The sequence below is a fragment of the Panthera uncia genome, assembly GCF_023721935.1.
Source record: "Panthera uncia isolate 11264 chromosome A1 unlocalized genomic scaffold, Puncia_PCG_1.0 HiC_scaffold_16, whole genome shotgun sequence".
In the NCBI taxonomy this organism is placed as follows: domain Eukaryota; kingdom Metazoa; phylum Chordata; class Mammalia; order Carnivora; family Felidae; genus Panthera; species Panthera uncia.
In genome coordinates, this window is record NW_026057576.1 from 25,118,481 (window position 1) to 25,133,259 (window position 14,779).

The following is a 14,779-nucleotide window of genomic DNA, read 5'->3' on the forward strand; positions in this document are numbered from 1 at the left end:
CCAGGGTTTTGGCTACGTTCCCCCTCTGGGTGATGTTTTTGCTGTGCTTCTCGTTGGCCATCCGGATCCGCTGTTTGGCCACCATGGCTTGGGCGCTAGGCAATGCCCTCGAGTCCCACCTGCAAGAATCCCCCCGCGTTAGCCCCCCGACCCGGCCGCGCGCGTCCCGCCGGCTGCGGGCGCTGCAGGTGGCAAGGCGCGGTCCCCGAGCCCCGCGCACCCCGCTCCCCAGCCCCCAACGAGCCGGCTCCAGAGAGAGGCCAGAGCCCGGACGGAAGTAATCTTTCATCTCAGGAAACCCTCTCCTACTTCCTCGCCATCCTTCCGGTCCCCCCTGCTACCTAACCAGCGCGGCCCCGAGGCTGGCGCTGCCGCGCGTCCTCCCCGCGCTGGGCGGCCGGAGCGCAGCGCGCGGAGCCGCTCCGCCCGGGGCCCCTGCCGGCTCGGGATCCAGCGGCCGAACGCTGCGGGGCCGAGGGTTACGGCGGCCGCCGGCTTTGCGCGCGCATAGGGGCCGGGGGCGCAGCCGCTCTGGGGCTCCGCGGCCGGGGACCCGCCGGCGCCCGGGGCCGGGATAGGGGCGGCCGCGCTTTAAGCCAGTCTGCCTTGCACCACTACCCCCTGGCCGAGGGCCGGATTGGAGGCAGCGGCCGGCGGGCCTGGGGGGGGGGGGGGGGGGGGGGGTCAAAAGACAAGTGGAATGAGGGGGAGTCCCGGCCCACGCTGTTGGGGGACAGTTTAAAGAACCTCCCCTTCAGGGGTCTGGGGAAGGGCCCTGGGCGAGGGAAGCCCACCGCAGGACCCTTCTCAAGTACTGCGGAAAGGGCTGGAACTCCCCAAGGATGCGGATAAGTGGGTGCGAGGATGGAGTGGGCTCGGTCATCTTGCCTTGGTAGCTGAGGGCCTTCCGTGGAACACTGGCAGCAACCGTCAGCATCTGAGTGGAGGAAGGTCCTAGGCCTGCAGCCCAGCCAGATGTGGCGGTCACTACCCTAAAGTGGACGGATTTGACCAGCTTAGGCTCCCCACCTGCCTGGAGCAGTTTGGCCCTCCTCCAGCCACCCGCGTCCCAAGGGCTCTGAACTGGGAGCTTCCCTGCAGCGGAGGGATAAAAACTGAAGTGTATGTGACCCACAGACGTTGGTGTTCGGGCCCTACAGATTGCCTGGTCGGCTGTGGGGGCAGGGGGAAAGGGATTCAGTCCCTCACTTTTCCTTGTGCCGCATGAACCGAGGTGAGCTCTTAGAAGCTCAGAAGCGTTGAGGAAAACGGGGAAAGTCAGCCTGGAAGGTCCGGGGCAGCAGGAAGCGGTGGGAAGAACGGAGGCATTCGGCTTGGCTTTGGCTCGCGCATCCCAGTGTTTCCCTTGCAGGCATCTGTGGCCGGGCTTCTAAAGGTTTTGTGTGGAGAGAGTGTCCCAGGGTCAGTAGGAATTTAGGGGAAGTTCCTTCTTTCTTTTAAGGGCCCTTTATTAAGCTCATCCTCGCCCTCCTCCCCATTTCTTGTTGTCCCAGCTCTGATACGAGCTGTTTTGGGGGGTTGCTTTCGGCAGCCCAGAAGAAGACAATCTACCTAGCAGTTAGTAAAGTCTGGCCACGACTTTTCTGGCTCTAGAGGTCAGTTGAGTTCGCACACCAGTTCCCGCCAACATCTCCACCATCAGTACAGAACTACAAACCAAGCGGGCCTTTGCATGGGGAGAGAGGGCCGTCCCATCCCCCACCGTGGTGTGAGGCCCAGAAAGTTCCTCTCCCTGACTCACTTTTTACAAATCTTGTCCACATTCCCGCGGAGGAGGCGGAAGGTAAGTCTCCGCCTGAGTTGAGCACAGACCTGGTTCTGGGGACCATTAAGGAAAAGATACTGGCCGAGATGGTTATCCCTTTGGGCCTGCAAGCAGAAATGTGTTCTCACCTGAGAGAAGCCTGCCTTCCCACACCCCTTGTCTGGGAAGAAATTCTTGACCCCTAATGCCTGCTCGATAGCGGCCTTTTTCTTGCTTTGCTTTGCTTGTGTTTTTTTTTTACATCATTAAAAAAATTTTTTTAAAGGTTTTTATTTTTGAGAGACCGAGAGAGACAGAGCACGAGTAGGGGAAGGGCAGAGAGAGAGGAAGACACAGAATCTGAGGCAGGCTCCAGGCTCTGAGCTGTCAGCACAGAGCTCTATGTGGGGCTCAAACTCGTGAACCATGAGATCATGACCTGAGCCAAAGTTGGACGCTCAACCGACTGAGCCACCCAGGCGCCCCTAAATGTGTGGTTCTAATTATACAGCAGAGGCTGCGTACCCACAGTCAACATGTAAATGAAATAGGCTACGCAGTGAAAAGTAAGGGTTTTTCGTTGCCCTTCTCACTAATTCCCACGGGTCCTAGGTGACCCTTCCAGTATTTTTTATTCATATACAAATACCCCTCAGGATGATTGTATAGAATTTGTTGAATTACTGCTACGCAGTTATTTCCAGTGTGTGTGTGTGCGTGTGCACGTGTGTGTGTGTGTTTGTCTACAGTGCTTTAGTGAATATCCTTGCACATCTACCTTTATGCCCTTGCACTTGTGCAAGTACACATGTGCAACAGATGGCTGGGAGTGACACTGCTGCACCTTTTCAAGTCCTTTGGTAGAGTCACTGCTGCTGGTTTGGGACGGGTCCATCGGCCGTGACTTGCACCCTACCCATCTGGGCCTCCCCTCCTGCCCCCACTCTGTAGATCCCAGTCCTGTTCATTGCCTTGAACATCAGCATTATTTGCTGAGAAGGGTCTTCCCTCCCACCCTGGCTTCTGCCCCTTCCTACCCCACTGTCAGGCTGCCGTGAACTAGAGGTTGAGCTGGCTCATCCCCTTCTACTGGGAAGCTGGGGCCAAGGTCTGAAGCTGTGTCCCTGGAGTTCCAGAGTGACCCCAGGGCTAAGAAGGAGCAAGGCGTGGGGTCATCTTGCGTTTTGGAGGTGGGAGAACTTAAGAGAGCAATGAAAGCTTGATCAAGAGCCGGAAGTCCCCTTGGCTGAATTCGTGGTGGCAGCAGGAACTTTAGGGCACACCGGTGGCACTCAACCACAACTTCTAAAATGGCTCTGGGTGAAGTTGCAGGAAGCTGCCCGGTGATTAAAATTTAATTTGGGCTGGTAATTTTTTCAGCCTTTAGAGCAGGAATTCGAATAAGCCCCATGTTCATCCATCACGAGTCTGCCCCGCTTCGAGTGCTCGGGTCTGTGACTGTAGGCTCTAGGTTTTACCCATCTTTACAAATGATGTATTATCAAAGCCCACAGATGCTACACTATCGGGTTGTGATGTAGTGGCTACCCGTCACTTTTCTGTGGCTGACCAGCGTGCACATCTCCTTTCTACTTGGGGGACTCCCCCGCCGTGTGAGAGTTAGGACCCTCTTTACCACTGTGGGAGCCCACTGGGACAGATACGGCATACCTTGTGTTGTTGTGCTCTGCCATATTATGCTTTGTGGATATTATGCTTTTTACACATTGGAGATTTGCGGCAAGCCTTCGTCGAGCCTGTCTATTGGTGCCATTTTTCCAACAGCGTTTGCTTACTTCATGTCTCTGTGTTGCAGTTTGGCAATTCTTGCCATATCCACACTTTTCCACTATTTTATGTGTTACAGTTATCTGCGATCATTGTTTACAACTCAGTGAGAGCTCACATGATGGTTAGCATTTTTTGGCAATAAAGTAGTTTTCGAGTAAGGTATGTGCTTTGTTTTATTTTTAGGTGTAATGCTATTGCACACTTAATAGACTACAGTATACTGTGAACATAACTTTTATATGCACTGGGAAACAAGAAATCTCATTTGACTGGCTTTACTGTGATACTCATTTTATTGCAGTAGTCTGCAACAGCACCTGCAGTATATCTGGTGTATGCCTGTGGTTGGCGGGGGGGGGGGGGGGGGGGGGGGGGGGGGGGTGGTAGAGGGGCGGACCCCACTTGATTTGTGGTACCTGAAATTCTTAAACCCCCCTTCTGCTTCCATTGGTCAGAGTTTGTGTTGTTTGCATCCAAGAACCCTGACTGACGTTCACGGAAACAGACAAAAACCCAGAAGGTCCTCCTTGGTCATTTCCCTTCCAGATCTGGAATGATTGCCATGTCACTGGAAGCCCTCAGACGTTGTTAGCCAGCAGTCTTTGACTTGTCTCGCCAAGGGGAACTGAGGATAGAGGCCTTGGTGACAAGTGTTGTGGGTGGCCAGTTGTGAGTATGGATGGGGCGATTGACAGACACACCTTGCTTCAACAAAACCAGCAAATCACCAGCCCTTCGAATTAATACTTTGTTTCTTCTTCATCCAATACTTTGTTTCTTCTTCATCCAAATCATTTCCACTATTGCCGGAGTAGAGAAAAATTTGGCAGATCTCAACATCATCTCCTTTCGCACATGTTAGATTCTGGTGCCAATGTTCACGAAGGTGTCTCCACGGTAGGCAGAGAAGAGAAGAGAGCTGACAGCCAATGTTATCTGCTGCACGCGCTGAAATCAACTCAACGCATTAGATTGTGATTTCGTGGACTCACGCCACATTGTCACTGGAAAGAAACTCAGTCGTTTGCTGTGTTTACTGAGCGTCTACTGTATGCCAGACACTATTTTAGACACTGAGAATTCGATGATTGATACAAGAGCTTCTGCCTTTGGGGAGTTCTCAGTTGTGTGGGGGAGACGAAGAAGGAAACGTTTGGATACTGCCCTAATTTCACAGATTAGCCACAGCCTCGGAATTGCAAAGCGATTTGTAGCAGAACTGAAAGCCGAATTGAGGCCTCCTGACTCCCCGTTTTCTCAAAAGAAATATTTACTAGGTAAACTTGGAGACAGGGTGACAGGCCAAGCTTTGGAGCATCTTATGTGTGCACAAAAAATCTCTCTCTCTCTCTCTCTCTTACACACATACACACGCACACACGCACCCACACGCAGGAATGCACACCTGTGCATGCATACATGCATACTGCAGAACAAAGATAGTTTCCATTTCAGACCTCCAAGGCTTGAACTTCGGTCCATAAGTGGAGGTGGAAACAAACTTTAGCCATTACGATAACTGTCATTCCTTGACCCCAGAGGTGATCAGATTAAACCTTAAAATGCAAGATGTGATTACCCATCTCCAGTCTGTAATTAGCTGGCCACATCTGTCATTACTGGCAGTAAAACCTTCATATCCCAAGGGGAAAACACATACCCTGCTACAGTACTTTCCCTAATGACTTCCCGTGGCAATCCACACGTGGCTGAAGACATGTGAGGTGATTCCACATGTCTGAGCCCAAGTAGTGGCTGTGTATCTCCCATGAGCCTGCCCCTGCTAGGATCTCAGTGCTTTCGGCACAGAGCTACCTTGTTTCAGTTCAGTTGGGTGCATGTTTTTAATGGCTGGAAGAGTTTCCTGGCAGGGAAGAAATAACATCAGGAATAATATCTAATGTTTCCTAAGCACTTCCTGAAGAGCCGGACATTGCCAAGTGTTTTACATGCACCTTCTCACTTCTTACACAACCCAGTAGGTACAAGGGCCCTGGACACAGACAAAGCCTCCACTTATAACTTTAGTGATATGTGTCTTTTCTAATCTATAAAATGGGATACAGCAATAATGCTTATTAGGATTGTTTTGAGACTTGGTGCAATCCACATTAAAAGCAGTAAGAGGCTGGATCGTGGTTCTTACTTAATAAATGTTAGCTACCGCTGTTATTGTCTCCATATACCATTGAGGCAACAGGTTTATGAAAGATAGGTAACTTGCCCAAGGAAGGTCAAGATCACGAGCCATAGTCTCTGCCTTCAGATAGTTTGGAGTGTTCTTGAAGTACTTAAACACTACTGAATGTCTCAAGTCTGGATGAACACAAGAAGCCACTGAATTGAGAGACAGAACATGTGGACAATCTTTCCAGGTCATTTCTTTTTAATTACATTAAAATCTGAAAAAAAAAAATTCAAGCGTTACCATATTGAAGAGAAGAATTGGTCTTTTTCATCTCTGACTCTAAAGTTCAAAACAACCACTGTGTGTCTTTTCTATGTAAATTCAAGCATGCATGCATAATACACTTTATATATGCACACATATATATTTAAATGAGCTCTTTACAAAATCCTTTTAATCTCTTGAAAATCTCAAAGAGTATCATATTATTCAATATGATCTGTGCCTTATTTTTGTTTTTTTTCAGTTGGTAGTATATCACGGAGGTTGATCTACATCGTCTAGATCTATTTCATTCTTTTAAAATGGCTGCATGGTATTCCACTGCATGGAGATATAATAATTGATTTAACCAATCCCTTATTGATGGATATTTAGATTATTTCCAGTTTTTCGCTACTATGAATCAATGAAAAACCTTGTGTATGTGTTTTTGCAAATACGCATGCATCTATTGGTTGGAGAACTTCCTAGAAGTATAGTTACTGGGCCAAAAGTTATGTGCACAAATGTGTAATAGATATTGCCAAGTTATCTCTGGAGAACTTGTATCAATGTATACTCCTCCCATAATGTATATAACTGTGTTCAGGCTATTATTTCCGAGTTGTATGGCCGTGAACAAAACAATCCTGGGTAAAGAGCATTGCTTCATTTTATTTCTTTATATTTACTAGATTGAGTGCTCTGCTAATGAGGCCAAGGTCATGAATTTATCCACTAACTATTCAATTAGCTTTGCTGTCACTTTAGTCAAGGTTAGTTCTTTCCATGTTCTGTGAGTCACAATAGAGACTAGAGTAGAAAATGGACAGATAGGCAATATTCTTGACCATTTCTGGATTTAAAGAGTGTAACTTTTTAATGGTGAATTATTGAAAGATCTAAATGTTTAAAAATGATAATATTGCTAAGCTTCATTATTTTTAGCAAGACATATTTGTCTTTCGTAGACTGCTCTAAACAATTTAGAGAAAGAGGGCTTATATTTATGAACAATCCTTGCCTTTCATAAACCGTTAGCTCCTTCGTGGCATAGACCACAGCTGTTCATCACGGTGACCCCATAAGCTGTCATGGTGGCAAACAGTAGGTGTTCAGTGAATACGGAATGAAAGAATGGTGGAAAACTGAGAAGATTTGGGGGATTTGGGTATTGCAATTAATATCTATTCAGTATTTTATGTAGTTGGTATTTCATTCATTCAGAGTACCTGTCGACTTGTGTTAGGTACACAAAACAGGTTCATACTCCGAGTTGTGACCCTGATGTCTAAAACAGGTAACGATGTAAGCCCTCACTTAATTGCATTTGCTATTTGTTTTTGATCTCAGTGAAAATTTAAATTACCATTTTAAATAACAGTCGTGTTTTCCTGATCCAATTCACTCATTCCTCTTTATAGTTATTATTTATTTTTTAATCTCTGTCAGGTCTGATTTAAAGAAAGGTCCAGCCCTTTCAATAACTGCATCACAAAGTTACTTGAAAGGAGCTTTGTGAATTATCAGGAATGCTATTGGCTTTTCTGAATGTCAGCACATTAAACTCAGGATCCCAGCTTCTGGAAACCTGTCACATCTGATATACTTTAAAAGGATTTTGCAAAGAGCTCATTGGCAGCGATATATATGGATTAGTAAACCATCTGCAGAAGGTCCAGATGTTTGCACAGAGCTGTTTTCACAGAAACCATAGCAGCTTTTTAATTGTACAACATCCCTGCATGATTTTGTACGTGGAGGTCTCTGGGCCACACTGGTTTCCTCGGCTTCATCTGGGTGGAAAACCAGGCAGGGGCTGCCCTCGAGTAGTTTCAAAGTGAAATCTGAACCAAGATTAGGAAACAGGGACTAGGAAGAGGAAGCTTTGAAGGGAATCCCTATTTGGGTCACCGTGACAGCATCTAGAGCCGCCATGTCACTGGGAAGTACAAGCCTGGGGCTACAGGCACGGTCCCTCTCCCACACCCACATACACACCCATTTCATCTGGGAACACAAATCAAGAAAAAGCTAGTCTGTGGGAGAAAAGGAAGTGATTCAGAGCGTTTGGCAATCATCATCAGCACTAAGCTGATTCTCAGGAATTCCTCTTAGCGAGATATTGGGTGTGTGGTTTAAGCTGCCCTTTGACTCCAGAGCCCTTTGTCCAAGTGTGACAAAATACTAGCAAAGAGGGACTAGAGAGCTGTGCCACCACCCTCGGGTCAGGCCCGGGGGATGGTGTGAATTCTTTCTGACAGTCAGGCAGAGAATTCTATTGTCCAGTTTTCAAGGCGATTTACAGGGCTTAATTAGTCAATCCCCACGCCACTATGGGGAGAGAGGTCAATGTTATTATTATTCCAGGTTTACAGCTGAGACACTAGCACACAGATGGTGACCCTACAGGATTTCTCTACAGGAGGGTCTCAGGGGCAACAATCTGGTCTGAGGGGGATGGGGTGGGCAGTGGTAGGAATGTGTCCTGAAGTCGTGTTTGCAAAACATTTTATACGCACCTGAGAAAACCCCAAACGTGCCCAGCCACCCTGGTACCATCTCTTTGGTGCTCCCATTGCCCACAGTGACAGCTGACTGCCGGGGGGCGGTGGGGGGATGTTCCCACGGGCATACCAATGGTGGCAGTGGGTCAGGGTTCAGGTCGCCCAGTCTCCCCGCTCTTTGTTTTTTTGTTTTTTTTTTTTTAACGTTTATTTTTGAGACAGGGAGAGACAGAGCATGAACAGGGGAGGGGCAGAGAGAGGGAGACACAGAATCTGAAACAGGCTCCAGGCTCTGAGCTGTCAGCACAGAGCCCAAGGCGGGGCTCGAACTCGCGGACCGTGAGATCATGACCTGAGCCGAAGTCGGACGCTTAACCGACCAAGCCACCCAGGCGCCCCTCCCCTCTCTTTGTCAGAGCTCCTCATTTGACAGTCCACGATCCCCCCTCCTACATGGACTCATGGGACTTTGGGGTTGAAAGGGACCTGGGGATTATCCAGTCCAACTTCCCACTTAAAGGGGGTGCAGAGCAAAAGTCAAAAGGAGAAAAATTCATCATGATCGTGCTTGGTAACTGAGACTGGTAATTTTCGTATGCAAAAACTGTACCCAAAGAATCTGAGCACGTGGGGTCCATTTTCTATTCGTTTCGATAATATGTAGTGCACGTAGTTAAAATAAATCACTTCATTTGAACACGGTAGTCATTATTCTGTAGTAAAAGTCATAAACACGGTTTGGCAATTAAAGGAACAAAGTCCAGAAGGAAGAAAATGTGACTGGTCGACTGAGGGCTTTGTTGTTCCTTTGTTCTGGAGGAACAAACATAGGTTTCTTTCAGGTTAATGGTGGTTAATGTTAGCGTTACTGTTTTAATACTAAAAGTTCACCACTTTACTGGCAAGCCTGGTTCTCCAGAAAAGTCCCAGGGTTGTTTCCATCTACACATCTTCCCCGGTCACCCAGTGTCATGGTGCCCCTTTTATGCGTTATCTTTTGTCGTCATTGATATTCGTATCCATGTGGTACGTATCCACATGGTTCGTATTTGCATGATCTGTTCTCTGGTCACCTTCCCCACGGTGCTTTTCACAGCGCTCTGCACAGTCAACGTTTCAAAGGCACTGACGTTCAGGCAGCGAGTGCACTTCACATCGGCAAAGCTGGCCTGTATTAAAAATATCCTGAGGGTGCATCCCACGTTTTGACTCTATGCAATGGGGCCGGGGGGCGAGTGTTTATACTGCTACCTGCCAAAAGGGTAGGCTGGACTTACAAACAAATCATCTAGCTCATCCAGCAGCTTTCTTTGTCTGAGAGACAGGGCCCTGCTCACCTCTGTCTACAGTAAACCACAACTGACTTTTTTTAAGGGTCTCCTTGCCTCTGTGCTCATGGCTGAGGAAAGAGCTCATGGAAAGGCAAGGTCCATCTAGGTCTTTCTCCCAATGGCTAAGAGTGCCAAAGAGGCAGAGCCCGTTCACCTGCCTGTGATCCGCCCTTCCTCCTGCTGCTTCTGCCGCCTTCCCGAGATGCTCGGACCTGAGCGCCCAAGGGAACCTCTCAGTGTGTGGCCATGTGGCTTTGTGGCCTCCGTGCCTGGCGTGGGCCACATCTTCCGGCTTTGCTCCAGTGAAAGCCAGGGAGAAGGTGTCATGTCATGACTGCTATTTTATCCTTTTCCTCCCTGCCCAAACCCGCAGAGCTTAATCAGTACCCAACAAGCTTTATTACAGACTTGGCTTTCCCAGTGACAACTTAATGAAAAGGGACCTTCAGTCCCCTTCTTGTTTCTCTCTATCCATTCCTTTGACTCAGACTCCACCCCATAGGAACTCACTCCGACAAACGGTGCGGTTTGCCCTCTCCATCCCAGGGCCGGTGGAGATCTGGAAATAATTGACTCGTCGGACACTTCTCTCCAGGGCCAAGCTCGTCTAAGTCACATTGTGGTTTCTTCTGCTTCATTGGCTATTTGTTTTCTTAGCCCTGCAATGTGCTTCCGCTTCACCACCCCCCTCCATCCTGTGTATCTTGTTTATCCAATGTGGGCGGTTGCCAATTTAAAAGAAAGAAAATGACGGGTTAGGGCTCTGAATAGGAGGGGGAGGAAGGGGACAGGAGGACAGAGAAAGAGGGGCTGGGCCGCTAGAAAAACTTTTGGCTGAATGGGACCTTGCCAGCAGAGATCCGGGATAGATGTCTGCAGGGTAGATTGCCTACGTGCTGCCTCATGCCCACAGTGGCCCTTTTGTGAAATACGGTTTCTTCCTTCCGCTGTCTACCAAGTACCAACTCTTTATTCGTCCTTTTCCTCAGGATTCCCTCTTTCTTTCTTGGAAAGGATTTTCATTTTATTGTTATTTCAAGCGGCTGAGATGGTTTACCATTTTTAAAAAATTATGGTAAAATATACAGAACATAAAACGTAACTATTCCAGAAGGTACAATTCCGTGGCATTAAGGGCACTCACAATGTGATGTAACCGTCACCACTATTTCCAGAATCTTCTCATTATCCTCAGCAGAAACTCCGTACCCACTAAACAATAACTCTCCCCAGCCTCTGGTAACTTCTAGTCTATTTCTGTTTCTATGAGTTTGGTCTATTCCAGGCGCCGAAATATAGTTCTGCAGTCTTAGTTTCCTTAAAGGGATAAGAATTGGCTCAAACCCTCAACGCACTTCTGTTAGGTTGCTGAATGACCATCTGGCGGGCTGAGTTGTTCCTCAAATAATCCAGGAAATGATGGTGCACCTGAATTACTCATACTATGGCTCCTGGTAAACAGTTTGATTCTTCTTCATATTACGCTCTTCAAAAGCCTTACTGTCTCCCTCCCCTTCGCTCACAGTATTTTATTTTACTTATTTATTTATGTATTTATTTTTTAGTGTTTATTTTTGAGAGAGAGAGAGAGAGAGAGAGAGACAGAGCATGAGCCAGGGAGAGGCAGAGAGAGAGGGAGACGCAGAATCCAAAGCAGGCTCCAAGCTCTGAGGTGTCAGCACAGAGCCCGACGCGGGGCTCGAACTCACGAACCTTCAGATCATGACCTGAGCCGAAGTCGGATGCTCAACTGACCGAGCCACCCAGGCGCCCCTCACTTATGGTATTTTAAAAATAGTTTACTAAAAACTAGTTTGTCATAAAAAGGTGGCAGTTGCCTTCGTCACTGTTATTAGGAAAGACTCTAGATTCCAGGTTTTGAAATAAATTCTCTTTACTCCTTTTTTAAAACTGTGGTAAAATATACAGAACATAAAATCTACCATTTTAATCCGTTCTGTGGCATCAAGCACGTTCGCGTTGTTGTGCTCCAATTCCCTATTCATCTCCAGAACATCTGTATCTCCCCAAACTGAAGCTCTGTTCCCATTAAAAACAACTGTCCTGTCTCCCCCTCCCCCAGCCCCTGGTAACCACCATCATGTCTATGAAATTGCCCGTGCTGGGTGCCGCATATAATTCCCTTTAATTGACTCAAGGTCTGTAAATCCTGTTCAACAGCAGCAACGGGATTTTGCATCAAGGGGAAAGGGATTTGTTCAACTTCTGGTCTTTATTTCAGGCATCTGTTTTAACACAGGTGGACTTGGGGAGATTTACAGCTGGGTTCCTGGTTGTAGATTGGCTTTTTGAGATTCCTTTACGGTGATAAGGAAACCACTTTAACAAACGCTGTCCACATTGGGTTAGTTTCTTCTTGGGAAATAGGAATCACATGGACTATGTTTCTTCGGCTACAGGTGGGGCTTTACCGGTTTCTAAAAGCAAAATTACTTCCTTGAGGGACTGTTGACTTAGTTAACAGTTGGAGGGTGGCCCCTTGGGCACATTCAGAGCACTTTCAAATTCCTTTGGGGTAAGAGTGTAAATAAAACTTATTCTTGTGGCAGGGGAAGGAGAGCTTCTAGAACTGGAACAGGCCGCTCAGGTAACTACCTCAACGCTGCGTTTAGAGAAGTTGTTATTATTTTTCACTTTTTGGCAAGAGAGAGGAAGCATAGAGGAAAGGATATGAATTTGTTTTCTGCCATCTTGGTCCCTAAAGGATCAGGATAAATGTGTGGATGTAATTAAAAATAAACAGAAGAGAGGCACCTGGATGGCTCAGTCAGTTAAGCGACCGACTCCTGGTTTTGGCTCAAGTTATGATCTTGCAGTTTGTGAGTTCGAGCCGGTTTTGAGCTCTGTGCTCATAGCATGGAGACTGCTTGGGATTCTCTGTCTCCCTCTCTTTGCCCCTCCTGCACTTGCTCTCTCTCTCTCAATACATCCATCCATACATAAACAAACAAACATTAAAAAAATAAAAATAAACAGAAGAGCATGAGCACAGAATGATTTCTCTATGTAAACTGTTCAGGACCCATCTTCCCCCATGAGGCATTTTTTGTGACTTCTCAGTAACAATTCAGCTGGTAACTTTTCCTTCTCCGAAATCCTCCTGCTCTTCTCCCAGACATTCAACTGGCAGTACGACTGCCTTAAAAAATTCTTTCCCTGTGTTTGAAGTCTGACTAACTTCCCAGCAAGACAGTAAGCTCATCGAGGACAAGAATCGGGTCTGCTGCAAGGTATTTAGCATTGCATCTGATCTTGGACAAGCTTTTATTAATCACCAAACATAGCACTTTGCCCACAGTCATCAATCGCGATTTGGTAAGGTTGTTACTAGAAGGGAAAATATCTTTATTCGGCTTTCTAGGCTTTTTGTCTTTCTAGCTTTTCATTCTTACACCGTCCCTCTTTTCTCCTCAACACCTGTGAGAATTCCCTCTTTTCCTTCTGTGCTGCCTGAGGCGGGAGCTCCTGAGCTTTCAAGGGCAGCGTTGGTGGAGTGAAAGAATACTGAATTTGGAATCAGAAGACATGGGTTTGAGTTCTGAAACCCTCTGTTGTGGGCCGGCTTTTGTGTTGCCTTCTGTAAAGCTAAGCAGAACAATAAACTTCCTCTGTCGAGGGAATACGTTGCTGTGGGGGGATAAGCATGGGATGGATGTACAAGGGCGCTGTCATTGGTAACGCTATGTAGGGAGGCATCGGCTGGTTAAGGATATGGCTTGGGGGCCAGCTTGCCTGTGTTTGAAACTGGCTTGGCATTATTACCTTGGCCACGTCACTTAAACTCTCTGTGTCTCAGATTCCCAATCTGTGGAATGGAAATGATAATGGTGTCTGCCTCCCAGTCTTGCTCTAAGACCCCAGCAGTTAACCTGTGTGCAGACGTGTAGTAGGCACCATGCGAAATGATGATGATGGTATGTAATCATAAAGACTCATTATTACTGAATGCAGATACATTCTGGTCTGAGACTCAGTTTCACAATTTGTTCTTATCTCCTCCCCCAGCACTGCCAGTCTGCAAGCTGTTTCCCCTTGGATATTTTACCATCGCTTGAATCTCTTAGCCTGAAATGCGATATATACTATTGTCATCCAAGTTCCCCTGTTCACTGCTGTTCAACTCCAGCGCTGCTACTGAAGGACGGAGCTCAGTTCCCAGCTACCCACGTTTATACTTGCAGAGTCCTCCTCGACTCTGCTCTCCGCGAGTACTCTCCACGTCCATGCCATTAACGGGATGGGCCATTTCGAACACACTTGGGTTCAGTTGAAAGAGCTGGAGACAACGTCTTTTGCTCTAAGAGAATAGGGATCAGGTCAGTAGGGGACATAGGAGATTCAGTTTGAAAGCACTGACGGCCGGACTCAGTTAGAAATCCTAATGGTTGTCATTCCTATTGTTTCCCCAGCTTTAGAGCCGCCAACCCACCGAGTGTTGTGCTTCATGGGTTATGGATGTCAACACTTCCTACTCTGAAGCCGGTCATCACCTCTGAGACCTGGTCAGGTCCCCCTGAACGTGTACCATACATCTCCTTTATCACATTAAATGTGGCAGAGCTTGTAGGGGTGTAGCTTGACATTCACTTGTGCGATTATTCAATTAGCAGTTGGTGTTCCCTCCGGGCTGTAGGCTCCGTGAAGACAGACACCATATCTGCTTATCACCATTTCATCCCCAGGACCAAGAAGAAGAAAGGAAAATGGTATCGATTGACTGAATATATGAATGCCAAAACATACTAACATTTGCAGGATTATTTCAAGAGCCACTCAACATCTCATGGGAATTCCAGATTCTGAATCTTCAAACCCTACTTGATTTGATTTGATTTCACTTTAAATGTATATTCATTTATTTTTGAGAGAAAGAGAGAGAGCGCGTGCGCAAGTGAGTGGGGGAGGGGCAGAAAGAGAGGGAGACAGAGAAGGCTCCACACTATCAGCACAGAGCCCGACTTGGGGCTTGAACCCA

General features: G+C 47.2%; 1 protein-coding gene and 1 long non-coding RNA gene across 9 annotated transcripts in view; one reads left to right on the forward strand and one right to left on the reverse strand.

The window, feature by feature from the left end:
• SERP2 (stress associated endoplasmic reticulum protein family member 2) overlaps positions 1-1,306 on the reverse strand; it is a 23,255-nt gene extending 21,949 nt beyond the window's left edge. For 6 of the 8 annotated variants that reach the window (XR_007461233.1, XR_007461232.1, XM_049647458.1 and 3 more), the window contains exons 1-2: positions 1,210-1,306; positions 2-119 (exon numbers count right to left, since the gene is read on the reverse strand). Coding sequence is in view for 6 of the 8 variants with exons in the window: in XM_049647458.1 (XP_049503415.1) it covers positions 2-119; positions 1,210-1,226 (135 nt within the window). In the remaining 2 variants the exon portion in view is untranslated. Of the gene's footprint in view, position 1; positions 120-309; positions 540-1,209 lie in introns of those variants that run through there. The other 2 variants (XM_049647460.1, XM_049647462.1) reach the window with 2 other exon arrangements.
• Positions 683-14,368, forward strand: LOC125934138 (uncharacterized). The gene is made up of 3 exons (XR_007461237.1): positions 683-1,122; positions 13,810-14,120; positions 14,214-14,368. It is a non-coding gene; the product is annotated as an uncharacterized LOC125934138 (long non-coding RNA).
• Positions 14,369-14,779: the final 411 nt, after the last annotated feature.